This window comes from Thunnus thynnus, chromosome 14, assembly GCF_963924715.1.
Source record: "Thunnus thynnus chromosome 14, fThuThy2.1, whole genome shotgun sequence".
Lineage (NCBI taxonomy): Eukaryota > Metazoa > Chordata > Actinopteri > Scombriformes > Scombridae > Thunnus > Thunnus thynnus.
Window position 1 is genome coordinate 26,801,851 of NC_089530.1, and position 27,894 is coordinate 26,829,744.

The 27,894-nt window shown below is 41.8% G+C and overlaps 1 protein-coding gene across 1 annotated transcript; it reads right to left on the reverse strand.

Annotated features, from left to right (window-relative positions):
* Positions 1-27,773, reverse strand: LOC137197375 (sprouty-related, EVH1 domain-containing protein 2-like). Its single transcript, XM_067610750.1, has 6 exons — positions 27,109-27,773; positions 11,815-12,007; positions 11,540-11,708; positions 10,679-10,743; positions 4,158-4,316; positions 1-4,033 (listed from the first exon to the last, which is right to left on the reverse strand). The coding sequence occupies exons 1-6, from the start codon at positions 27,132-27,134 to the stop codon at positions 3,245-3,247; spliced, it is 1,401 nt and encodes a 466-aa protein (XP_067466851.1). The 5' UTR covers positions 27,135-27,773; the 3' UTR covers positions 1-3,244.
* Between the last annotated feature and the right edge of the window lie 121 nt (positions 27,774-27,894).

Here is a 27,894-nt window from a genome sequence, read left to right on the forward strand (position 1 = left end):
TGGTTTCACTGTTTTCTCTCATTTTATTGGAGGCGGAAGGTAAGACACACATTTCACTTTAGTTTTCTCACAGACCTGGCCACCCTTCAGTATCTACAAAGTACTTCCTGTTCCTTCTCGAAAAGCAAGAGCTACATCCATCGTACATGTTAGAAACAGTTATTTTAAAAAAAACAAAATAGAAATAAAAATGTACAACATACACTTGATATATATAATATAATTTTTGCTCTTTTTTTTTTACAGAGGTAAAAATACTAAGCGTAAAAAATGGGTCTAATTCAATACAGGGAGTCGTTTCTTTAATTTTTCGATTTAAATACACAAGGAGATAAAGAGGATGCGTTCAGGCACTTGTAAATGGCTCTGACATGTGAGAACACACACAAACACCGGACAAGACGGAGAAAAATGATTAAACGCTGACATAAACAGGCACGCACACACACACACACACACACCAAGGACGTACAAACCGGTGCACAGGACAGGATGTATGAGACACAACCAGAGAAGGAAAAAGGACATCCTCAGGCATTCTGTATTTCAACTACAGTAAGTGACATTTCCTTCATCATCCCACAACAATCAGGGATGGATGTTTATTTCCAGGATTCAGCTGTTTTTTTGCGGAGATAACATCCCCCTTCTTTTCTTTTTTAAAAAAAAAAAATTATTCTAGCCAGCTTATTGTGTTCCCGGTTACATCCCTAATGTTGCCATCAACCAGGATTAGACAAAGCAAAAAAAAAAAAAAGCACCCAAGCAGTTGTCAGTTTAGTGTTGTGCTTTCAGTGTGAGGGTGTGATTGGCCGGCTGCGGTGTCACTCAAACAGCAGGTGACGCAAGCAGGTAGTACAGCATTTTTTTTTTATTTTAAATTTCCTCTCCAATGCCTGTTTTTGTACATCTATGACCCTGAATGTCAAAGTCAAGTTGTTGTTGTCAAACATGTGACGTTTGTGGGCACGACACGATGATATCAAATCGAGCATGGGAGGAAAAAAATAAATACTGTAGTACTGAAAGGGACAGAGCACGCTAGTTAAATGTAACTGTGGTTTCAGCAAGTTGTCTCACGTGTTAATCTCCCGTAATTTGGCCTCAAAGGAAGAGTTTGACATTTCGGGAAACACGCTTATTCATTTTGTTGCCGGGAGTAAGAGGAGAGACAGTTAATACCGCTCTCATGTCTGTGCCTGATAATATGAAGCTAAAGCTACAGAGATGGTTAGCTTAGCTTAGCATAAAGACTTGAAAACAGGGAATCAGCTAGCCTGGCTCTGTCCAAAGGTAAAAAAAAAAAAAAAATGACACACCTTGAAAGTCCAAAGCTCACTAATTAACATGCATTTGAATTTTTGTGTGGATTTAACAAGCAAGATCTTGGACACAGTCAGGCTATTTCCCCCGATTTTTCAGTTTTTATACTAAGATAAACTAGCCATATTTCAGCTGTAGGTTAGCTTCATATTAATGCACAGAGATGTGTGGTATTAATCTGCTCATCCAAGCTCATCTTGGCAAGAAAGCAAATGAGTCTATTCCCCAACATGCCAAACTATTCCTTTAATAAATCAAGAATTACACTTATCTTATGTATATAACTGTGAAATAAGACTCACTGCATTGTTCTTGTGACATTGTACATGTAAAAGGTCATAATTATATCGATTTTTGGCCAAAAAAAGACCTTATGACCTTAAACAATCACAAGAATGTCCGATTTTCAATTGCAGACAACTAGCTAGAAGGTTTCATATCTATTTTCTTTTTTGGATACTTGGAATAGATTTAAACATGGTTTAAAACACATTTGATTTGTTAAACCATTCAAATCCTCCTCAGGCAGGACGTAGCTGTTCCACATATGTGACCGGTGGGCTCTACTGGAGGAAGGGGCTAAAAGAGGGGAGCTGATTGTACATCGCAGGCATACTGGAGTCCTTAGTTTACACACTTGATGAGAAACTTTTTAAGAGTTCCTTTTCATTATAAAAATAGTTTAAGCCAAGTTTATAAGTATATGTGGTGAGGCTGATTGCTTGGAGCCATAACCATGCTCACGCTTTTCATTTATAGCAGACATCTTCAGAGGGACGGGGGTGAAGTTTGGAGCGTTTGGAGTGACCATCTCCAACTCCACATTTTAAGGCAATAACGGGCACCAATTTTAACGGTATCTCTGATTTTTTCTAGTCCTTGACGTGACACGGACCGCTGGCTGAGATTCTGCGAAAAACGAGGAAATCAGAGCCTTAAAAAATCTCACACACACCGCTTCAAGTGTACGTTCAGTAAAATAAGCCAAGACTGGATCTCTAACAATGGATGGGTTCCTGGTTTAGGTGATAGTTTAGGCACTGTTTGAAGTAATGTGAAAGGAGCAGGGAGACAAATGCTAGAGTATCATAGCATGACTTGAGGCACTGTCTCATTCAGTGAGTAAATCACAACCCAGCACCCTTTTTGCTGGTAGATCAATTTAGTGAGAAAATAAATAGGATAAAAACACAAATCTTTGGGATATTAGATTAAGATGAGTACCACGTTTCTTTCAGTGAACAAAGAAGATGTCGATGGTGGAGAGCTACATAGACTATATACATAAACTTTACTATAAGCTGCAGAACTGACAACAAAAGGCCTCGGCACACATTGTAAGCATGCACATATACCATTCACACACACGCACGCACGCACTCACGCGCACACACACACACACAAAGAGGTGTAGTGTCTGATTTCTCTTGTAGCTGGAGTTGAGCTGAGCGGGCCTGATATTGGAATAGAATATAAACAAAATGGCCACGCGAACATCAAAGGAGAGAAAAGAATAGAACAAAGAGAAATAATTCAAGTTCTTTGACGCCAAGTCAGTGTACAAAGTATAAAGTACCTGCATATGTGATACATGACATATAGGTCAGCTATAAAAAAAAAAAGGCCCCCTGAAAAAGAGCGCTCTCTCACTGGAAACAGAGCATGAAATGGCCACGTGGAGAGCTGAGAGAACTGTCTGCCGTAAGGGGGAGCTTATCTTCCCAGGCCGTTCAGAAAATGCACCAACTGTTTTTTTTTTTTTTGGCTTATTTCAGTGTCTGGAATTTGTAGAGAAACCCAGAGAAACCAAGGCAAGAGAGCGAGCAGCCATGACCACTTGTCCCCTCCCTGTCTTCCCCCATCCTTCCCTTTCCCTGTGCTTGCGTTGGGTTAAGGTTTTGCCGTTTCCAAGCGTGGAGGCTCAGCTCAGGGCCTTGTGTCGGCCTCCGCAGCAGCCGCACATGAGCCCCGCCCGGTGGCAAGCGTGGAGAGGCGGGTAAAGGCAGAGGCAGGGCGCCACCAGAGACAAGCCGAGCAGGGCTAACCAGCGCGTGCCGAATCGGCCTCCGCCGCTGCCCTCGCCCCCGTCACAGGAGCAGGGGTCTGAGTAGTCCCCCTCTGGGTCGGACATGCAGTGGTAGAGCATGGTGTCTGCCAGCCACATGCAGCTGACCCGCCGGATGCACGCCCGCACAGGGTCCGGCGCATCCTGGCACCGGCCTCTCCGATTGTCGGTGATGTAAAAGGATTCGCCGCAGTGCTCGCAATGAGCGCGCTCCACCTCCCCCTGCTTCCGCCCCTTCCCGCCATTAGAGGACGGGGAGGAGCTCGGGAGGTAGGAGCGGGGCTGGGTAGAGACCACAGAAGAGAAGCCGTGGTGATACGAGCCGCCATGGCCCTTATTGGTCAAGGGTCCGAGGGCTGGGTCAGAGTCTGAGGGCGACAGGGCCGGTGCCAGCGGGTAGGTGTAGTCGTGCTTCTGCGCCTCCGTCTTGGCGAAGTGGACGTAGGACTCAGAGTCGTCCATTTGGATGAACTTGTCACGCACTGTGGCGTGGCGGTAGTCCTCGTAGCCCGTGAGCCAGGAGCGGTCTGATTGGCGGCCATGGAGACGCTCGGTAGTTCGCTCCCAACTGCGCTCCCGTGGGTTGATGCGGACGATCTCTTCATCCTCCTGGAAGGTGACATGGCGGGGAAGCCGAGACAGCGGCTGAAAGAAAGGAGGGTAGAGGTTTAACGCTGCTGGCAGTAATCATCCCGTACGGTTCGTTTAGGGGAGCAGTAAACAACATCAACGACAACATAACGAGATAACCAGAAGCTCTTTGTCTCACCTGGTCCAAAAAGTAGTGGTCTGAGAGCCGATAGGGGTCATGGAGGTCGTGACGATGTCCCAGCATACACTTGTGTCTCTGCGGAAGGGGCGAGGACTCCAGCGGCTGTAGGGAGCTCTCCAGTTTCTGGGAGGAGTTGGATGAGCTGTCTGTGGTGTTCTGAGGGGACAAACAAACACAGGATGCGGGCTGAAACCTGTATTCTCATTGGATACGTCAAACAAATAGTCAGTGCGAGAGGACGCCATGATTGGACAAACAAAAACAGGAAACCTCGGCTCGGCACTGATTGGGAAAACAGGAAGAGGGAGCTCTGTTTTTCGAGCCACTTGATCCACATTTGGATCACTGTGTGTGAGGTAAACTTTTATTAATAACATCTGCTATAAAACATCAGCAACAGGATTCATTTAGAAATCCATAAAACCTGTAAAAACAATTAGGTTTAAAATCATGTTAGCTAATTATAAAAGTGGAGATTATGTATAACCTTTCTGGTTAAGGTTACCATGGTGACGTAAGGAGTCAAGCAGGTATTGTTTTTGCATTTGAAACTGCAGCAAGATCTGTGATGAACTTTATCTGGCTCAACGGATAGTGTTTCTATTATTTTGTTTACCCACATTGATGTAAATGGGGTGGACAAAATATGCAAAACACCTCCAACAGCACGACAAACTACAGCCTCCAAATATGCATAAAGTAATCTCTACAACAGTTTCAACAAAGAAGCAAAGCAGTAAATCCTCACGCTGGTTAAGCTTGAACAAGCAAATATTTGGCATTTTTTGTTTGATAAATGATAAATTCTTCATTCTGCTAATCGTTTTAAATCGTTTAAACATTCACCTGCTAAACTCACTTTGGTTGTGAGCACCAGACAGTATCGTTGGACATGTGAAAGAATGATTTGTCATGTTTGAGATGAAGGTTGTGGCGTGACTTGATATTAGGAAGCCAGTTTTCTGCACACTCAGTATCACCTTTTTTGGCCTCTCCCCTGAGTCTTCTCCCCCCCCCCCCTAAAAAACCTGTCCTCCTCTCCTCAATCTCACTTTCTACACATTCCTACCTTTCCTTCTCTCTTTTCCACCACTTTGTGCGAGTGTGTGTGTGTGTGTTTGTGTTTGTGTGTGTGTGTGAACAGTATCCTGTCCTCTTTCCGCTAAAGGCTGTCAGGGCTCGGCTCCAACTCAAATCTTGGCCAGACACTACACAGTCGGGCCGCTGCTGTGTAGCGGTCAGACAGACAGATTTCAGACAGCCACACTGGGGGTCAACCTCTCTGGGGTTGAGTGAAGGGGCTCGAAGTGTACCAGCTGATAGGCAGGTCGGGACTTCTCCTGTCTCTTTATGTATGTGTGTGCATATATGAGATGTATTTGACTCAATCTAAAGGGGGCAGAAGTGGCTTTATCTTCTGGAAGGTCGGAAATAGAGCTCCAATAATTAGTCAATTAATCGATAAGCAGCTATTTTGATGATTGAATAGTTGTTTTAGTCATTTTATTAAAGCAAAAATGGAAAAGCTGGTTTCAGCTTCTCAGATGTTCAATTCTCATACATGAGGGTAAACTGAATATCTTTGGATTTTGGACTGTTGGTCTGACAAAACAAGATATTTGAAGATGTCACCTTTGCTCTGGAAAAGTTAGAGCAGGCGTTTTCACTTTTTTGCTGACATTTTATAGACAAAACAATTGATTAATCAAGATAAATAATCTGCACATTAATCAATAATCAAAATAATCATTAGTTGCAGCCCCAGATTGAAGTTTGAGCAGCTGAACTGTTTAAGAATTGGTATGTATATACATTTAGTTTTTGGGGTATGACATGCAACTATGGTCCCCCAGCTGGTATTTGAACCGTGGACGTTGCAGGTATGTGGTAACCCATTAGGCCACCAAGGCACCATGTGATGTGTAATATTCTTTAATAATCATATAATAGTTTTGTTGACCCTTTAATGACTTGTTAATGTTGGAAAAAAGAAAAATATAAATGTGTCTCTAGCGTCAATCTGCGCAGTTACGTGTGAAAGTCATTCTCTGTATTTTTTTTAATCTGGCTTTGACAACTACATGATCGGTCATCAAAAGGTCACCACATTCACAGAAACTCATATCAACGGTCAACAGGTTTGTCTGTCCAGAAAAGTTTTGGCCAGTGCCGATTGCTCGGTCGGTGCCAGCAGCCTCGCAGCAGCCATGAGATTTCTGTGCTTCCTTTTTCCGTGCTGATATGATTTATTTTCATGAAAAAACAAAACAAAAACAATTCCACATGCACAAAACAGACGAGAAGTTGATTCCACAACTTTTTACTGGACAGACAAAATGAAATAAATATCTCAGAAAGAGAAGCTGGTGGCTCAAACTCTGGCTTTTCTCCTATCCATATGTTAAAGTGTCCTTGAGCAGGACACTCAAATGTAAAACATGAGTATGGGGGAAAAAATGTTAAGGTACTTTGGATAAAGAGTGTCTACCAGAATGAAGGTAATGTAATAAAACAACGGTCAAAAATGGTTGCATCAATCATCCAGCTCAACAAAAGGATCTGAATTTTATTTTTGCATGATTCCACATCTTTATCACTTACTGGTTATCTAATCAGTGCAATATTACGACTGCTTAATGCTAAAACTAAACCAGCAAAAAATGTTTTCCCTGCTCAAAACTGTCACTAAACTGCTTTAAAGCCTCTAGTCCAACTTATAATATGTCCAAACAGAACTATGTTTCATGCAGTGTAAACACAGGATTATTGTCAGGTAACATATGACCCCTGCAAAAGTCAAACAAACTTACTCTCAAACATGATCAAGTTGACAAAATCTTAACCCCATGTGCTAAATATCTCCTATCTGGCGCTCCAACGAGCCTTAAACGAATGCTATGAATTATTAGCCAGAGTTATATGACCCAGATCTGGTGTGTGTCTGTCTGTATGTCTCTCTGTCTGTCTGTCTGTCTGCTGAAGCTATCCCCATTATATCCCCGCTCTGTGTCCAGGGCTGTGCTCCCCACATGGATACCGCCATGCTGAGAATTTCCCCCTGCTTTCTTACAAAGCCCTCAGAGCAGCCGGCCAAAAATAACATAACATGCTGCCTCCGCTCCAGGCCCCGCCCCCCTGGAGAAGACATTACCGGGGGGGAGGAGCTGATACGGTTTAAAACCAGTCCTACTCTGGCCTCCACGGCTGCAACTAATTCAAAACACAGACCAGACTCTCTGCTGCAAACTGCACAAGAAGACAGAGAGGAGTTGAGGGGGAGAGTTTATATTTCTGGACATCCTCTCTCTACATATTCTGGCCCAAGGCTGGACAGAGGGCATTTCAAGTTATTTTCTGACACAAAACATGTCCTGACTCAAAGCTCGGGAGGATTCATCCTTCAACAGGCCCGTCTCGCTCTCCTGGGATGAGCCCAGAATTGCTTCAATAGCTTTCACTCCCCCTGTTGTGAATGAGCCAAAATAGAGACACAGAGAGGAGACGTGCTGAAGGGAGGGACAGAGGAAGGGTTGGGTTAAGTTTAGGTTTGGTGAACGAGGAATAATTTAGGAAGTATGTCCATCCTAGCTATCCCCCCCCCCCTCCCCCCTTTCCCCAGCCCCTCCGACCATCCTCCCCCGTCCCCCAAAGACTGTAAATCTGCCACAGCATTTCCCCCTGTCCACGACTGCTGGCCTCGCAAACCTCTGCCGCCGCCACTAACTTTGGGAAAGGTCATTGACAGAGGCTAAGAGGAACACAAGCAGTACTGAACCCCTCGACGTACCCCCGTGGTTATAAACTTGTGATTTTAGTGTCATAGCATGTGTTAAAACTTGACAGCATTCACAAGACGCGGTGAGCCTCGAGTCCCATTAAGAAAAGGTCTCAATATGTTTGTGTTTTTTGTGTAGAAAAAGGTGAATTTTTTCCCAAAATGCTATCAATGCTCTGTATACTTTCTCTGTGGAGGAGAGACTGGTAGAGGAAAACATAAATGCTAAGACTGGATACAGTCGTAACTCCAGCAGGGTCCTGACACACCGAGCCAACAGTCGTGGCATCGCTGGCCCGTTATTGAGTGTCTGTTGCTGACCGTAGCTTGTACTTTTTGCAGAGTGTCTGGCACAGTTGGCACTAGTTGGGGGTTGAGTGTGTTAAATTGTTGGCTGAGGCACTGGGTTGAAGAGAAGAGTTCTGTGTGAGCCTAAAACTGACCCTGCTCGACTGAACCTGATACTGCTTAATGTGCTGTGGCTCAGGAGGCAGAGCAGGTCGTCCGTTAGTCGCAGGGTAGTTGGCAGTTCGATCGCTCCTCCCGTCCACATGTCGAAGTGTCCTTGAGCAAAGCCATGAACCCCTACTGTGCCTGATGGTTAAGCCAGCGAATGTGTTGAGGCACATTGTAAAATGCTTTGGACTCAAGGCTCAAAGCTACAATTTCGTTTTATGTCATCAATTACTGACTTGTTAGTTCACCAGGCTAATACAATGGTTTGGCTACATTCTCTCACTCTTCCCAAAGGGCATTGTGTATCTATTGCAACACATGACACGCATGGACACAGACGACTGGCACAGTCAGAGAGAGAGAGGAAGACAAGTTTCTCATTAATCAAAGCAGAAAATAACTAAACCTGACTAAGCTGGAAACTTTAAGCAACAAAGTATCAGGTAGCAAATGTCCAGTAAAGAAAGCTAGGTGACTGTTCAACCTGGTGAATCAGTTATTTCACAAATTTAATGTGGTTTTCCTCATTTTTCACATCATTTTCATTCTTCCACAAACATAAGATCTTGGCCTGACCACACCAGTCCTAAGTTCCAGCTTTATCAGACATATACTGTATACATGACATAGTTTTTAACATAGACTCAATGTGGAGTAAAAATGGTAGGCTAGATTTAGTTTAGTTTTTTCTTTCCACTTTTTTTTTTTTTTTTACACATGGCTAAATATTTCCTCTCGTGCAGGTGCAGGATGTATGTGCATGTTAGCAGCGCGCTAGCCGTTGGCTGTAGTCGTTGTAGTGTGTCCAAGTACAATTTTTAACAGCAGACGTGAAGCGAGACAAAATACTTCATCAGTCTCCCTTTGCTGGTTCTAGTTCCCTAATGTGGGCTTGGTCTGTCGGGGCCATTAGAGGTGATTCACCAAAAAGGTGGAGCCATGTTTGTGCAGAGAAAAAGTTTCAATTCAGTAGTTTGAAAGACGGCTGAGATGGAAATATGAAGGCTATCTCACTATTTGCTATGTTATAAGCTACAATTGAGTCTTATTTCGGGTGAATAAAGCAGCTTTTCCAGCAACAACACCCCGGAATTTCTTTGGATTTGTTGCACCGAAAGCTTCTCCTTCACTGAAAACCTGATGCTCCATTTCAGGCGTTGCTCCACCCTCTGACAGCGCTGTAGCCTCCCTCCACCCCTCCTCATATGTTTGTGTGCGTCTCTGTGGTGGCTGTACACTCCCAGCAGAGCACCTATTAGTCTTGGCCCTTACAGACAGCTAGAGTCAAAGATGAACCACGAGGCACTTCCTCTCGTAAATCACCGGCCCTGCACTAAGCTGGGAAACAGCTGCTAGCTGCTAGTTTGGTTGCTGCTCTCCTTTTCAACTGGGAGGGTGGGGAGGTGGTTGGAGGGGTGGAGGGGAGGGGGGGGGGGGGGGGCGGGTCACCAGGAGAGAGGGAGGTGGTGGGATACAGGAAGTGACCTTGTGACCCTGCCTGCTGCTCCTGGTGTCAGGTTACAGAGTGGGGGGAGGGGGTCCTCCATGCTAACTTAAGGTAGAGAGGCCCTGACACACACACTTCATGGACTGTGGCAGGTATATGTGACACAGAGGGAATACTAATGTCCTGGGCTGAATAACGCTCTGTTAGACAGCAGAAAATAAAATCCTGAGATATGTTTTGGATGCAGGAGATCCCTTTAAGATCTTGGCTGAATAGTTGATTAGTGTGTACTGAAAATGGTTAAATCAGAGCCAAGTAGCAGCTCTGGATTTTCTCCTTCTTTACTAAAAAACAAAACAAAAAAAACTTCTGCACTCTGCAAGCTGAAATTTCTTTTTCTGTGATGCTTTCAGAGGATGTTGTTTGAGATATTAAAAGAAGGATTGAGATAAACTGAGATACAGTCTGGATTCTACAAACCCAGTTTATTACTTTATGAAGAAAATAGCTGGTACCAAAATTAAAATTGTGGTTATTGTGACAACGCTAGAATTGAAAAGACACTGGCACTGCATGGTGCACGCTGGAACAGCCACAGTATTATTTTCTATGTGAACCCACAAATCAGTGGAGACGAGGTGCCATCCGACAACCAGTGTTGTTGTTTTTTTTTCTGGTAAATATGGTGATTCATCTTGTCAGGTAAAAGCACAAAGATTTCTGAAGATTTGTAGTTGTTATAATGGATAAGGAGAAAGTTGTTGAGGTAAAAAAATGGATGGATGGACCTCTATTACACATAATTCTGACTTGGATAGTGAATGTAAGAAACATGCTTACAGTAAAGACGTCGTCGTCGCCCAGCTCGCCCTCGTTCTGGAGTGCTGTAGAGGAGGTCGTGGAGCCTACCGAGAAGAAAATATAACTTAATTCGTGAGGTAAAGGCTGGAGTGAAAATGAGATGGACAGAAAATAACATAAGCGGAGGAGATATTACGGCAGGGCGGGAACATCTGGGTGTCCTATTTGTAGAGCTCAGCTGAGCTTAAAGCTCATCACTTTATGCCTCTAAAGTCAGTCTGCACTTATTTTCATTACATTATTCTCTTTCTATCATTGAAAGCTGTTGCCTTCAATCAGAATCAGAAGTTGTACCTCCAATATTGAGCAGTATCCCAACATATCTGAAAGCACAGTATTACCCAATTTGTATTATTTGAACACCTACTCAGAGTTTGAGTCTGTCTCACAACATGTTGCTGATGTGGACTTTTACCTCTCAGCTTAAACTCACTTTAGTTTTGGCAACCATTGGATAGACTTTATCTTTACTTTCCTATCTTCACTTTTCCATAAAATCTATCATCTAACGGAAGCAATCTTTCAGTTTTCCGCACCAGGTTGTTAATTTCATCCCTGGACTACACAAAATGTAAAGAATTATACCTGCGGATTTAAACTTTGCAGCATTGAATACTGAATATTAATTGGATGTTGGGTTTGTATGTGACATTTCTTTAACTGTACATTTGGAAAGACATGTACACTGTTTATTGCATATTTTACTCATGACTATGACTTCATCTTAACCCTCTTATGGACTCAAAAATCAACTGCATCTGGTTTTGGAATCAGCTTGGACTTCCAGAGTGATCTATAATCTGACCTGCAGATAAACTGACCCACTGTAGCACAGCGTACCTTCAGCGAGGTCCTCGATGGCTTTCCGTACCCCCCTGTCGAAAGCCCTTGCGTCAGCCGGACTCTGGAAAGACAGGCCGCACTTCCTGTCCTCCACCTTCCAATGGTGAAACGTGGGCGTTGCTATGGTGTAAACCAGATCCTTCCTCAGCGGACAGTCCAGGATCACCTGTTAATCAGACACAACAGGGACACATTTTCCAACCTCTTCTCCTTAAATGACCTTTTGAGTGCTTTTCATCATCATATTGTGTGTGTGTGTGTTTGTGTTTTACCTGTTTGTCCCGCAGCCGTTCACCACGGATGAGGAACTGGGAGCTGCTGGAGGCCGGCACGGGTGCCAGCTCCGGCGGCAGGAGGCGGCACACTCCCACCCTGCTCAGAGCGCCCCCGTCCTGGGCCAGCCAGCCACCGCTCGAGTCGTCCCGTGTCATCACCACCGCTTTCACACGCACGATGTAGCTGTCACTGGATAGAGAGAGAGAGAGAGAGAGAGAGAGAAGGAATTATTAGAATGATAATTGCAAAAACATGTTTTTATATTAAAGTGCAGGGTGGAGCAGGAACAACTTGTTTGATACAGAATGTGACAGCAGTCTGATACGTGTCTAAGAACAACAACATTGACGCCGATTGTATTGAAGCTATAATAGCTGATAATCACTGCATAACAAAACATTGCTGAGAATATGTGTTTAACTATGTGGTTTGAGAGCGATCCTCCTTCTTTACTAATATAATTACCTACATTTTGGATCTGAGAATAGTGACTCATGAACGTCTCTAACATTGTGTTTTTTCATCTTTGTCAAGTTCATCTTTGTCAGTGAAGTAAAGCCTCTAAAACTGCACTGAAATCCAGGCTAATGAAGCTTTTTAAAAAGGTATTTTATGGCAGGAAAACTAAGCTTTTAAATGAATACTGGAAAAATACATCACATGAGAAAACTTTATGCTGTATTTCCTGTAGCTGTAGTCAGAGGGGAAACTTAATCACGTCACAGGTGAACATCCACTATTAAATAAAAACTTGACATAAATCAAATGTTCTGTTACTGCTGGTTGTGTCAATTAATATGCACAATAAAATGTCATAAGTAGAGTGTCCTGCACATGCGTTTTTGTAGAATCAGATGCTGCATTTCATTTCCATTTAACTCAACTTCAAAATACTTTCAACTATCTATTATGTAAACACGATGACGCCTCAAGAGGATTGTGAGCGACGCTGGTAAATATGCCAGTTAATAATGAAACCTCAGGAGACTTCAATCAATATTTAGGAGCGGAACGATCTCTGCCTGAAACCAAAATGACTCAAAACCACAAATTGAGATCTTGTTTGGTTACAGGAAATCTCCACCACACACCTCCTGCTGCATGTTTACCTGGAGGAACTGATACGCTATCGTTTCAGCAAGTTAAATAAACAGCTACATTAATATTACAAACAAACCAAGCCAGTACAAGGCTCTCATTTTGTCATTTTAATTTTAATAAGGCGTCCCCAGTTTGACTTCCTGCAGGTGAGCCGTCAATCATAGAGCACTCCAACAGAAAAGCCACTTTGAACAGCTTGTTTTCCTGAAGCAAGAAATGCATTTCTATGTGATAATATCAATACCTTATATGTAAATTCTTAGTATAAATACAAAGAATGTACACATACACCTATTATAGGTGTGTAAAAATCCAATAGACACCAAAGGAGGCAAAATATAAGGACTGCAAATAACAATTAATCTCCCGATTATTTTCACAATTAATAGATTTATCTTTTGTTGTCTGTAACAAATCAGAAAATAGTGAAAAATGATTTATAATTTTCCACCCTAACCCATCATATGTCTTGTTTTGTCCAACCAACAGTCCAAAACCCAAAGATATTAAGTTTATTATAATATATGACAAGGAAAAGCATTAAATCCACATTTTTTTTTTAAATTTTTGCTTAAGAAATTACTAAAGGGATTCATTGATTATCAAAATAGTTGCAGATTAATGTTCTGTCGATTGAATAATCGATTAATCAACCAACTGTTGCAGCTCTACAAATTACAAACAACAAAGAAAAGAAAACACTTATAACTCAAAGGGAGAGGCACTTCCAGGAGGGAAGAGGTGAAATGTGTATTTAAGCTTTGGAACAAATATTTTCCATGTCATATAAAAAAATTCTCCCTCAGGCAGAAACTGTCATTTCATCCTGGCTTTGACTTGTAAGAAAAAAGTTACCTTCCTGTAAACTTTTCTCAATGTTTCTGGCATGAACAAGACTCTGAGAGTTAGTTAATGCCACAGCGGTTTATTATAGAGCTGCTTTCACACAATGGCAGAATGTTTGAGGGCGTCTCAAGTCACAACTTTGCTTGGTCCTCGCTGTGCTGAGGTGGGAGGTGATGCACCGGGACAAGTCAGCACAAAAACACACACACACTTTAATTTAATGCAGCTTGGTGTTGCTTTTTCTTTAGTGGTGCTCAAATCTTCCTCAAAAAAGTGAATTTCAACATGAGACAATTAGTGTATTAATCGATTATACTTGACCACTGGAAAATTAGATGACAATTCTGATAACTGACTTTGTAAAAAAATGTTCTTTATCAAGTAAAATTAAAGGTATGTGGCAAATTTTTTTGTCAAGATGTGATATTCTCCATTTTTCTTTTTTTAACCTTTAAACAGGAAGTCTCTTGAGATACATGATCTCTTTAACAGTACAAGGGAGACCTGTCCAGCTTCTCAAATGTGCTTTTTCCTGATTTATTTAATTGTAAATTGAATATCTTTGGGTTTTGGAGTGTTGGTCAGACAAAACAAGTTCTGAAGATGACATCTTAGGCTCTTGGAAACTGCAACAGACCTTTTTCACCATTTTTTTAGACTAATTATTAATCACCTATTTAAAAAATAATTAAAACAGATGTATTTTTAATGACATTAGTTGTCATTAGTTGCAGCCTTGCTTCACAGAATTGTTGTCTACACACCAGTTAGTGAACGTTCAACAGATTAACAAAAAATCAGCTGATTGGAGCCACAATCAGACACACATCGTACAAACCGACAGATAATTCTGCTGCAGTTTAGTCTATATAGCCGTACTAAACAATACATGACAAAAACTCCCACTGCAGCCAATAGAGTCGTCGGTGCCTGTAACATGAGACAATACAATGGAGGTTGAATGGTAAAATACAAGGCATTGTCAAGCATTAGCATGACAGCCACCACCCTCACAGGGACACAATGAACACAGTCACAATCCACATGAATGATCTGACAATAACAGGATGTACCTCTGTGTATTCCATCGATGCTGCACTCTATGTGTTTGTGTGTGTGTGTGTGTGTGTGTGTGTGTGTGTGTGTGTGTGTGTGGGCGGGAGAGGGATAAAGAGAGAAAGAGAAACATAGAAAGAGAGAAAGGGAGGGAGGGGAAAAAGAGAGGCAGAGTGGGAGTGAATGAGAGAGGTGTTGTTATATAATTAGCTTACAGACAGTCCCGGGGATTTGAAGTGAACATCAAACAAACACACACATATACACACATATACACACACATACACACACACACACATACACACACGTGGCAAAACTGGTTCACCAGCTCCCACCCACACACATTCATAAAACTGACTGAATGACAGACTGACTGGCTGACAGCAGACAAACAGTCCGCACAGAGAAGCAACCACAGTCACCCACAAGGTTTTCATGTCCGCACACACACACACACATACACACACACATACATATTAAATCCACTTCATCACATTAGATGTTTCCATTCATATATTAAAGGTTCATTGTGTTGGAGCATTAAAGACACGCTAGCACACAGCCTACTTTTGTAATCATTTTTGAACACATGACATTGAAAGTCAAATTGTTATTGGTGGCAGACTACTGGAGCTTCAGTGATACAGTTTGTAGGCAGAAATCATTCATATCATGTCAAACCACAATGGGCGGAGGCAAACAGTCATTCAGGTTCTAGCTAGCCACGTGGGAAACTTAAATAGCAACAAAAGGAAAGGAAAAGGAATTCAAAACAGACACGTCAGTGATCTATTTATATTTCCATTAACTTGAGATCTTGGAGAATCAGGCTAGCATACAAGAATAGCTTACACTAGCTAGCTAGAGCCTAGGATGGCTACATTGAATATATATGATCAGCTAAGCTACTGCTAACTGGCTTTTTTATAACAATTAACTGATGTAATTTTATGTCGGGTGCTGTTAGATGTTACACTGGCACATTTGGTGGCTGAAATTGTCATTTATATGTTGCTATATAAGCTTGTCGTCTTCCTGGCTGTAAAATTAATTTGTGCCATTTTTGTAGTTTCATGCTTTGAAACAACAGGCTTTTCTACACCAGATATATACAGATAAATACATATTAATCTGTTGCAAGAAAAGAAACCAAAAGTAAATGTGATGACAAAGTGTTTAAAAGACGAAACATGAATATTGGTTTAAAAGCTTCTGCGTGATGGAAACAACTGAAATGAGCAGGATTTAAATGGCAGTTTAGGAGCCGTGAACTACCTAATGATAAAAATTGCGGGCAGTTATTCAAATAAATTACCCCTATTTTGACATACACCTGTTTGCTTATCTAACAATAAATATTGTAACGTGTGACCACTAGATGCTCCGTAACAAAGATGTAGTTTGTGTGGAGGTTTTTTTTTACTGGTTATTATTCATTATTTTTCACATGAAATGTCTCAAACGATGACGTAAGTCATGCTATCAATGTGGCTGATGAGATTATATCACAAATGCAACTCCGGATGCCTCATTGTTGTAATTCAACATCATTTCAGTTGCCTCTTGCTAACACAGAGGGTGACAAAGTGCAGAAACCTTCAATTTCAGCTTCAATTCAACCAAAGAGATTATTTCTTTCAGGGCAGCTCTGACACAATGTGAAATGTTTAGTTTGAAAATCCACACTGCTGCTTTTATATTTAAGTATTACTGCGGTTCAACATGACTCAAACACATGTACGACACATTCACATATGGGAACCACACATCTAGGCCACCCACATACAGAAATAACACTAAATTCTGTGTTATATAAGCACATGTGCTTTAAGATACTTTAAGGTACTGGCTATCAGCTCTCTGAGATGAACATGTCACATTCTGGGCTGTCTTGTGACCCACGTTTAGAGCCCCGTCTGCCGACAGGCCCTGTAATCTGCGGTTGGAACACACAGACGGCCACAACCAGCAGCAACGCGCTACTTTAATACACATGGGAGTGACCACACGTCCTGGCACAAATACACACAGACACACACACACACACATACATTTGGGAGCTGTGAATCTAATTCTGTCCACACGAATGTTGCACGAGGTACCGATGCTGAAAAAAGGACCGTGACACCCACTTTGAGAAAAGGCGGTTAAGTTTTAGTAAGGCTTACTCGCTATTTATAAATCACCTGTTTGCAAAAAATAAAATTCACACACACACATCTTTAACTTTATATACAGATTTCTCCCAGACATCACTGGTTGACTAATATTATCTAACCCTAATATAACCCTAACCCAGTCACAACCTGGAGGGGAGACCAGAATAATAACATAATGAATATGAGAGGCCCCCACCACTAAGCCTAACTGGAATTTTTATAAGGTTATTTTATCATTAGAGGAGTTTTACCTCTGCCAGTACACCTCAAGCTACAACCTCGGGCTGTAGACTGGTAAACAACCACTTTTCAAACTCTTTTAGGTAAGACAGGGATGTAAAGTGTCAAAAGTTGAGTGATGACTGTTTAAAAAGGCTGATTGAGGGGAACTCAACGCGTCGCTGATAAGATAGGAGCAGGCAGTTCATGAATCACATCCTCCTCTAAATTAATATGAGCTGCCATCGGGTCGAAGGTACAGGGTGTGCCTGGCGTCACCCTCATAAGACGGGCAATATACTGCAGTAGCCAGCTTTCACTATACAATAATGCACTATTGCCTGTTGGTGGTCTATGTTAATGTTACTAGTTAATGTTACTACGTGACTTTAGGCCATGTTTCTGATCTACTTCCTCCCGCCGTGACTCAGAAGCTCCTCCAGTTAGTGTAGGCGCCATTCAATATAATAACATACAGTCTGAGTAATAGAACAGTATCATGACAATCATTTACAGCACCGCATTTAACAGCCTATGCAAAAACGGTTTCATCGATTATACTGCTGTCATTACTTCACTTCAACCACAGATATAAAATAGTATTGAGAGATAGATCGTAGGCTCCCTACTTTCATGTTCACATGCAAATTTCTGGTCGAGCTAATGATGCTTGATACCAATCGTTGCTAATACTTTAGCAACTTATGCCAGTTACAAAAGCTAGTTGCGAATTTAAAGAGGAAGAATATTCAGGTCTCTTTCTGTAGTATTTCTTTATTTTGACTGTAATAAACAAAGTGGATTGTAACTTGTTAGCTTTTATTAGACAATTGATGAACTCCATGTGCTCTGTAAATAAGAGCCAGAATGATTTTACATCACATAAACTTGTAGCAGACTTGTCCTTGAGTCCTGCTGTGAATGTAGGTGTCCATTCTCTACTTTTCATTTCTATGCTGGGTCCACACCTTGCAAACAAGTCTGTATCATAATGAGGAAATGCGCTGTGGGTGGAGTACACACTCGTACATTCCCTACCGAGCCACATTAGTGCTCCATCAATCAACTCTTAACTACTATTTGTAAATTTAATTTGCCGATAAACCACGTCAGCATCCACATCCTGTCTGGATTTAGCAGAAACAAATAACTATTTAAATACATACTTTTAGCTCATACTGTAGTGGCAACAGTGCTAGCATATTAGCTGGACCCTGCAAATACCTGACGTGGTCTGTGTGCAGCAATATAGCAATAAAACCGTAAAGGGGGCTGGGAAGCAGGCTGGTTATCAGGTCTGGAATCCAGCTCATGTGTGACAGATAAAAAGGCCAGCCATGTGTGATAAGGGCGGCTATACTTCTGACAAGGAATGACTGGCCGCGCCTCTGCCTGATCAACAGAACCACACACACACACACACACACACACACACACACACACAGGGTCCGCCTCTCTCTGGGGCTGCACACACAGCACATGCTCTGTCTGCAACGACCAGGAAGCCTCTGAAAGTCGCTTCACGATCTGGATCATTTCATTACTGGTTTGTACCTCTGTATACACTAACAGTGCTTCACAGATCAGGCTGACACTCCTGGTTCAGGAACAATAGCAAAGCTACATAAAGTGAATAAATAAATAGTTGACTGAATGAAGTGAAAATTACAACCATGTGCTAGTTGGTTTCTCTGTTTCACTTTTTAATCACTGTAAACTTATTACCTCTGTTTTTTTCCCCCAACTATTGTTTAGACTGAATAAGCATTTGTAAGGCCTTATGTTTGGTTTGGCTAACTTGTGATGAACATGTGTTGTTAATTTTGACCTTTTACTCACCGCATAATTCATTAAATAACCACAAATAACCCCCCACAAGCACTTGTTCCATATAGAACAGTTCAAAGAGGTGGTGTCAAAAACAGCCTGCAGATATGAGTAAATGCAGTTTCTTTACATACCGTACATAAGAACACTTTGTTAGTACATATACATAATCATCGGCAGACAAGTTACAGACTGCAGTTCTGCAGGGCTTCGTGTGGGTATTTCAACGTACAGTATTTCTGATTTGGGTGCTAGAGAGGAAAAAGGAGGAGGGCCAAAAAAAATGTGGGATTCTATAATAGCTGGGATTTTTATATTAAGAAACACTGAGCAGATTTCTACAAAGTAAAGTGATTTATGTAAAAGTAATGCGTTGGTGACATTTTTAGTTACATACAACATAAAAATGGAAAATCAGTTTAAGTGTGAATATGATTTCTAATTTAATTTTGGCTGTCACTCTTTTTTCATTTCTGTGTGCTAATGCAAGACAGAAAGAGAGAGAGAGAGAGACAGAGAGAGAGAGCGAGAGAGGTGAAGCGAGTTCATTCACAACTATTGACACTGGAGGCTCCTGAGGGGAAGTTTGATCGGCTTTCTGTCAGTCAGCCGTAGTTATGTGGAACGCTCACGTCTAGGCAGCAAAAGGCTCGAGCTGCTGGTGTGAGTGAGTGCGTGCGTGCTTGTGTGTGTCAGTTGACATGACAGTGAGGTCACTAATATGCAGAAGAGCGTTAACGGATAACATCCCATATCCAACTGACTAATCACGCTCCGAGTTCAGGCCTATTCACCATTATTAATCTCCCTGGGAGCAAAAGAGGGTTACTGTACTTGAACATTTTAAATGCTATTACAGTCAGATTGTTCTCAACTCTACAGGATGGAAAATCATTGTTTTATGATTATTAAACAAAATAGAGCAATGGAAAGGCTATAAATCACACTGAATCAAGTCTAAGTAACTGTAAAAGTGCCTGAATTGACAAAAAAATATAGGATATTGTGATATATTTGGTTCAAAAACAACTACTTGGAAATGTTCAGGGCCCAGCTGTGTCACAGATCCCACATTTTATCCAGAAGCCTGTAACTGTACTCCAAGAGGAAGCCGTCATCCCTGAGGTAACTCTGCAGCCCCTTCATCTCCATCAATGTGGAAACTGTACATAAAACAAGTTGATTGGCTCTAAACCTCTTACAGACGACTGAGAAGCCAACCAAGACCCTCTATAATGCTTCATATCCTCTTACGCTGTGTTAAGTTCAACACTTTGGGCCAAACGTAAGCGACGAAGGGCTTTCTAATGCTCCCTGCACAACGTTAACCGTGGCAAGTTTGATCAGGTAGACTTCGTTTACATAAACTGTCAGATGTCAATGGTTTATCTTGTAATTAGACGGCCTGTGGTCAAGCTCCAGGGCACCAAACCAACAGAAAATGATTTGCATAATGAACACTAGGAAGTCTGTTCTCTCAGGGGTTCCCTAGTCTAAATATGCTGATATATTTAACACACTACACATGATGGGCTGCAGCGTTTCCTGATGCTATTTGTGGTTAGTGTTTTAAATAGCCTGTAGTCTTTCTCTATTATGTGTTGTAGGAATAGTTGCAATTTTATGTTAACAAGAGAAGCTCAAGATTACAAAAAGAGAGCCAGTTTGAAATATGTAACATCTATTATGATTTTGTCCCTTTAAAATATATATGACAGTACTGTGTGGAAGTGGGCCAACTTGAGATTCAAAGACGTGTAGCTGTGTAAGAGTGACTAAACATAAACGGAGACAGGGAAGACCTGGGACTGACTTGTGCGTTTGCAGGAATAAACTCAGAGCGAGCGAGATAGTTTGAGACTGTGTCAACCAATTTATGAGTCATCGAGCTGAACTAGACGGACTTTCAAAATATGTGCAATAAAATGACGTCCTTTCCTTAAAATATCACGTGTGGAGAAAGATCTATCTGTCTCATCTTTTTATACAAATCAGCCAGAACAGCAGTGCACATAATGTACGGTATAGTAGTGTTACTCTGCATAAGCATATACAGTACATGCAGGCCAAAGATATGCGTTATGTCAATCATCGAGGTAGTAAGATGTCAAACAAAGCATAAACCTGAACTGGTTAGGGAAGCAGTGAAAGGGAGGTTGTTCTTTCACTGAAGAGCTGACAAGAATTTGAGTCTTCAATAACCGGTCCAGGTCCTGGATTGTTGTATACTTGGTGTGACAAGCGAAAAACACACGAGAGTGAAGTGAATGAAAACTCAAGCTATTATAATGTTGGTCATCCAGTCAGCTGATGAGCAGAGATTAGTAAAAAAGAAAGAAAGAAAGAAAGAAAAAAAAAAAAAAAAACAGGCAAACAATCCGGGTCCATTGTTTAGTCTTCAGATATAAACAGCTCAAGCTATTATATAAAGGCTCCGGATAGCAACCAGTGATGAGCTGCTCTGTAAAACACAGGAAACACTGTGAACAAGGATCTGTTCCACATGATGCGTGTGTGTGTGTGTGTGTGTGTGTGTGTGTGTGTGTTTGTATGGGGGAGTACAGAGAGAGAGAGAGAAAAAATACCAAGGGTCTGCAAAGGAAGTTCATTTGTGGACATGCTGATTCTCTGTTTGTTTGCACGTGAGTGTGATATGTTAGTAACACCATGTGTCATGCTAATTATCTGTGGATCCGTATACATATATACTTTATATATAATCATAATAACTTATACATTTAACTAGATATATCTGTCATGTTTCTTTTCGTTCTTTCTCCATGCTGTTTTCTCTAATGTCTTTGGACATTGGGTGGTTATTTGGCCCATTATAAAAGAGAGGATATCTAGCTAAATTAGCCCTCTGAGTCTCTCTTCCCCTCCTGTTATGAACTATTATATTTTAAACACCCTTTTACAGTATATGCCAATAGTGTATGCGTAAAACTAAAGTTAGCAAGCCACAAGTTTAACAGTAAAAAATGTTTCAGCATACTAAGACAAACAGGAAATGTCAGGTTTAAAGATCAGTCCCTCTGAATCATTGCAGAGGAGACAGTCAGACCATTTACTACACTACTTGTAACCTCAATATACCAGAAAAAAATGCAACTACAACACATGTTGCATTTCAAGTCCGGGGGACAAGTTTCACTTCCTGAGTACAAGAGCACCTTATTTTGCTGTAAGTGCGATCAATCTTTCCATGTTCATGTACAGTTAACAAATGAATGCAACACGTCCGGGCTAGAGCTGCAATGACTTAGCATTGCAAGATTCACTGATTTAAGCCTCTCAAATGTGAATATGTTCCAGTTTCTTTAGTCCTCTATGATAGTAAACTGTATATCTTTGGGTTGTGGACGTCACATTGGGCTTGAGAATATAATCTACAGATTAAAATCGATGATGAAAATAATCGTTAGTTGCAGCCATAATCCAGGCCCTCTGGCTTGTTGTTGCATTGTGGGGAATGTGTAGAAATCATTTAAGCAAAGTAAGAGACATGGTGGGTTGAGGGAAAATGGGTGCAGCAGAAAACAGTTTTATAACAGTGTCAAAGTAATTTAGGGATGTAATATTCCTTTAACAAAATGTGCAGTTGCTACAGTTTAGATGCAAGGCTATGTTAAAAAAAAAGTTTTCTTTATGACCAAGGGAGGTGACACATTTACACTAATGTCAATGGCTGGTTTCTACAGTATCTGTAATTTGGTTATTCTGCCAATCGTGCATTGTTTTGGAGATGAGCTTTTTCACAGTCCTGAAATTCCACACCTGTCAGGTTTATTATAGTCTCAATATCAAATGCTGCCAACGTAGAAAAATATATTTGTGAGGAACAGAACAGTCCTGCTGAGGGAACATGCAGACCTGCTAACTCCTCTCTGCTGCGTTTGCCAGCTGATGAGTGCTTTTTGTTCAGGGATGGATTATGTTTCGTTGCTACGTTGACCTTAGCTGAATGTCACCGGGCATCTCCTGTCCGATACTGACTGTGCACATGCTGACCCTGCAGCAACACACACCAGATCAATACATCCTCTGCTTGTGTTGTGACTCTACAGGGTGTATGTGTGTCTAAGAGGGTCTTACACTTTTATAAAAAGGTAATAAATCTCCTTAGAAGGACAGGACAAAGAAGAACATCCTCCAAATTGAGGACATGATGGCTACGGTTATAGTTTAGTTTAGGACATGTGGTCAACAGAAAGCAGAACGTATGTGCCAGTAATCACATTGACTGCTGATAGCAAACTGACATCAAATCTGATTGGTCTATTGAGCAGGTGAGGCATGTGACTGCACCATTAGACCGTACTGTTTATCTACAGACATACAATCGGCTGTACAAAAAGTAAGAGAGGTAGTAAAATATCTAACCTGTGACACAGGGTACATAATCAGAGGAAAAGCTACACTGCTGAACCTTTTAGCATGACACAAAAGGTATAAAAGGTGTGTTCATTTCCTGACCCTGCCTTAATCCCATTAAAGGCTTTTATTTCTGATAAGAAACCACAACACACAGCTAGCAGATAACAGCACACTGCACATTATTTCCGCCCAGTAATGAGACAATAAACGCTTTATGAAGCACCAAAAGGTTACTATCAGAATTTAAAAGACGATAAGTGTACAACTGTAGTAAAACATTGTTAATAGTTACTGTACAATGCACAATGAACAACAATAAATGGACATAAACTGCAACTAAAATAGATGTATTACGCACTACATCAATTGCAGTTCTATGGGCCTTAAAGGACGGATTCACAATATTTCAAGTGTGTCTTAAAACAACAGTCAGTTGTCCATATGATCACTGAAAGAGGTTTTTTTTCACTGTAATCATTCTTTCTGTTCATACTGACTATTAAAAGATCCTCTTCAAATGTGCTTTCAATGAAAGTGACAGTATGTCCAAAGAGACTTGAGGATTTTGGTCCCCATCACTTACACTGTAAATGCATTATGAAGGGATCCTCTAATGGTCAGTATGAACAGGAAGAATGATTATAGCAAGAAAAACCTATTTCAATGTTAATTTGGGCACCTGACTATTGTTTTAGGACAAACTTTAAAAATTGTGAACCCGTCCCTTTAAAAAATATAAGCAGGCCACGTAGTAGTAGGCTACTTCAGTTAAATGCATTAATTGATACACTGACTGTTGTCACAAATCAGCTATTGAAATTTTAGGACAGTCTGGATATTATTTGGCAAAGCAGAATCAAGAGTTAATCGATATCTGTCAGTCAAGGCTTTGCATTAATGTTAATTAAGTTTACATTTAACAGAAGCCTAAATAGATGTTGGCTAATATAATAGGGTATAGCTTGAAGACATGTTTTGAGTTTGTATGGCTGGGGAGAATCTTAACAAAATAAAAAGTATTTCATAACTATTAATATCTTTGCTCTATCAAGACTATTACACAACTATATGGCCATTCATAAAGCCTACACAACCAAACTTTATTGCTAGCAATAGATTTTGTTGGCATATCATGATAGTTTCCATGATTACGCAGTTATTTGAAAGGCCTATTGGAAGATATTTTCACCAAATTCTTCAAATATATTATCAGAGCATATAATATGCTTTTCTTTTTCTTAATGAACGTGAATCAGCCATTGATCTCTGTGTGCTATGGGGGTGGGACACAAAGGGCACATCACACTATAAAAAAAAGCACTACACGTCATCACCACAGAAATGGTCTGGGGGTCCTCCTTCAGAAAAAAAAAAGTAATTTAAAACAAATTTCCTGCATTTCTACACCACCTAACCCCCTGGATTAAGTCAAGAAACAGCCACCTACACTAGTGTAGTTTAGTTAGGTTAAAGGGTGCTATAAAAACCAAGAATGCATCAAGAAAAGGACAGGAAATGATTGAGAGGGAGAGATGCTGTGCTGCTGCTGGAAGAGCCACTGACTGGGATTACTCTGAGCAGCATGCATGGGAATAAATTACAATAGATTTGTGTATATTTCTCACTGAATAACTTGCTGCTGCAGGGCGCTGCTGTGCTGCTCTGTCTTGTCTGTCAGTGTCCTCTTTTTGCACTGCTTCGTTATCTGTTATGAATTTATTATTGTATTATTGGTTGATTTAAGCCTACATAAGCCTTCATCTCGACTATAAAAGAGCCAACTCTGATTCGGCTCCTTCGTAAACAGATGAATCCTGTTCGATCAGCAAGCTAACGTTAGGCGGGCGGGCTGGCAAAGTTAGCTAACTCGCAAATCTGTTTAGCATTTCGGTGACAGTACAATCCTACTTTTAGCTACTTAAAAAGTTTGACTGGAGTCAGTGCACCAAGCAGGTTCATTCAGCATACACTAGCCTATCTTTTCTATTTTCAGACAATGATTGCAGTTAAGCTAAATGGCATATTTCTCACCTTTAAAAACAGTCAGACTCTTGTTTGGATTGACAGCCAAAGCTTGCTGTGGCAAACAAGTTAGACTGAACCAACTCAAAATGTGTAGTTTTTAATATGACTTGTTTTTGACAGTTGCTGAAAATAGTAAAATCATTGATATAGGCTGCTGAAATATAATCACCTGATTGCGGGGACTGTATGATAGTAAGTTTTTTTGTTTGTTTTTTTAAAAAGACAAAAAGTGAGGTAGCAAAACCATAACTTTGCTCCCCCTAATTGAATAATGGGGATGCATTTGCTCCACTTGCTCCATTGCTTAGGCGCCTATGCGGCCAGCAGGCATGAATGGGGACGGCCTGAAGGTTAGAGGGCTTTTATGAATGAGCCGGCGTCACGCCACCGCAGCGCAAACATCCCCTCCGGTGCCCTTCGCCCTTCCACCCCCGCCGACAGAGATCTGCAAGGCAGGCATTCCTACCGAGCACAGCCCCGTGTAGTCTGACAGAGACGGAGGTGCTGTCGATAATAATGGTAGCCAATAATTTAAACAGTTCTGGCATGCCGAAACATTTACATCTGAGTAATTTCGGCCATAAACACGACATCAAAGCCTCGTCTGCAGATTCACATTGGAAAAAAACTATCATAATCTGCGTGTGTTCAAAGCTCTGGTGGTCTATTCGTGTTTGTCGAAACAATAACGTCCACACAACTGGGCTAAAAGCGCTCTGACACCTGCCCAGTATAACATGTATTTCAGATTAACCCACAGTTCATTTCCAGTAAAGCTAATTTTAAGCTTCAAGCGCTTCCATATAGGCCTATGAGTGCCAATGCCATATAAACAGGTCTGTGGGCCTTGCACATTGTACGGCTCTATATCAGCTACATTTCGCAAGACGCAGCAGCACGATCGCCGGTCTGCAAAGACAGAAACAGGGAAGCACATGTGGCTCGAATCAAACAGAAACAGACGCGTATTTTTTCAGGGCAAGACGTCGTTTACAATCGGTATTTTTTATGAATGGAGCGCGGTAGGCTATGCAAATGAGGGCGATTGAGAAAGAGATGGCGGATGAGGCATATCGGATATCTCATATCCTGTGAGACTTCCCCCTTCGGTTGGAAGCAAACACACAGATGTGGCCAAACAACGAGGCGAAATTGCCTCTGTAAACGCCGTCAGGTTTTTCCTTTTTCTTTTTTTTTTTGGGACTGAACAACGCACAAACAAGAGGTGCGTGACCTCGCTGCTGTTTGCGTATTTATAAAAGGTGTAACTTCGGGGCGTGTTTGAGTTTCTAAGTTACGCTGCAACAGGGCCTGCTCTCTCGCTTCAGATCCTTTCAGAAAATGTTTCCGATCCACCCACGCTTATTCCCCTCCTCCTCCTACTCTTCTTTCTCTCTCTTGCCTTCTCAAGTCTACACCAAGGTGGGGGCCTTAAAAAGCCTCTTGTACAGCACTGTCAATACTTTGCTTCACAGCAGCATCAAGCACCAAAATCCCATCGACTGAATAAAAATAAAAATAAAATAAAATGCAAGACATATAGGAAAACCAGCTTGGAGAGAGGGGAGTTTAGGCTGCACATTCCACCAAGTTGCCCTAATCATCTCCAACTTGTAGGCATTGGAAGAAGCGAAAGAAGGAGAGAGACGGATAGAGAAATCTTTGAGATACAGTACTTACTCGTTTGGGTGTGTTTCTTCTATCATTTTTCTCGTTTCACCTCAGGTAATGTACCACGGCGATTGCATACTTTTCGCTCGTCATTCTTTCACCGCGGGCTCCTCCGATCCTGTCTCCAATTCCGCATAAAGCTAATCCCCCCTGCGCCTTTGTGCGAGTGTCGGCTCTTTGGCTTGCCTTCGACTGGCTGTAGCTCCGTCTTCTTTTCTTCACTTTTCTCCTCTTTTCCCCTCGGCTGAGCCACCCAGTTGCTTCTGGATCGCAAATGCCCCTTTCTCAACTTTAATACCCCATCGCCTTCAGCAGGTAACGTAGCCTATACAGACAATTTAGTAGCCGAATCCAGCTCCTCTCTCGCCCCCCCACCCCCCCTCCCCAAACACACACACTCTCACACACACACGCACATACACACGCACGCTCGCAAACACTCACTCATACATACACACACACTCACACACACACACACACACACAAGGCACACACTCCGTTAATAAGTCCTAAGGCGCATGTTTTCACCGACGACTCCGGTTCCAGTTGTGCGTAAAAAGCGCGTCGTCGCTGTTGTTACCGAGGGGTGGCCCCGCTAGAGCCCCATCTCTCTCTACTCCATGTTGGATTGCAGGCAGCCGAGCAGCTCCAACGATGCCGGGGGAGGAAGGAGGGAGGGAGGGAGGGAGGAGGAGGAGGAGGAGGAGGGGGCGCAGGGCGGAAGCGGTGACGTCGGTCTACATTTTGGTGGAGGGCCCACGAGCTGCAAGCCGTAGGGGCCCTTGATAAATGACC

Excerpts from the sequence above, each read along its gene's own strand:
- LOC137197375 (XM_067610750.1), bottom strand. The coding sequence starts at position 27,134 with ATGATAGAAGAAACACACCCAAACGA. Across the intron at positions 11,709-11,814 it reads AACGGCTGCGGGACAAACAG|GTGATCCTGGACTGTCCGCT; the intron begins GTAAAACACAAA and ends TCTGATTAACAG. Across the intron at positions 4,317-10,678 it reads GCGACGACGACGTCTTTACT|AACACCACAGACAGCTCATC; the intron begins GTAAGCATGTTT and ends TTGTCCCCTCAG.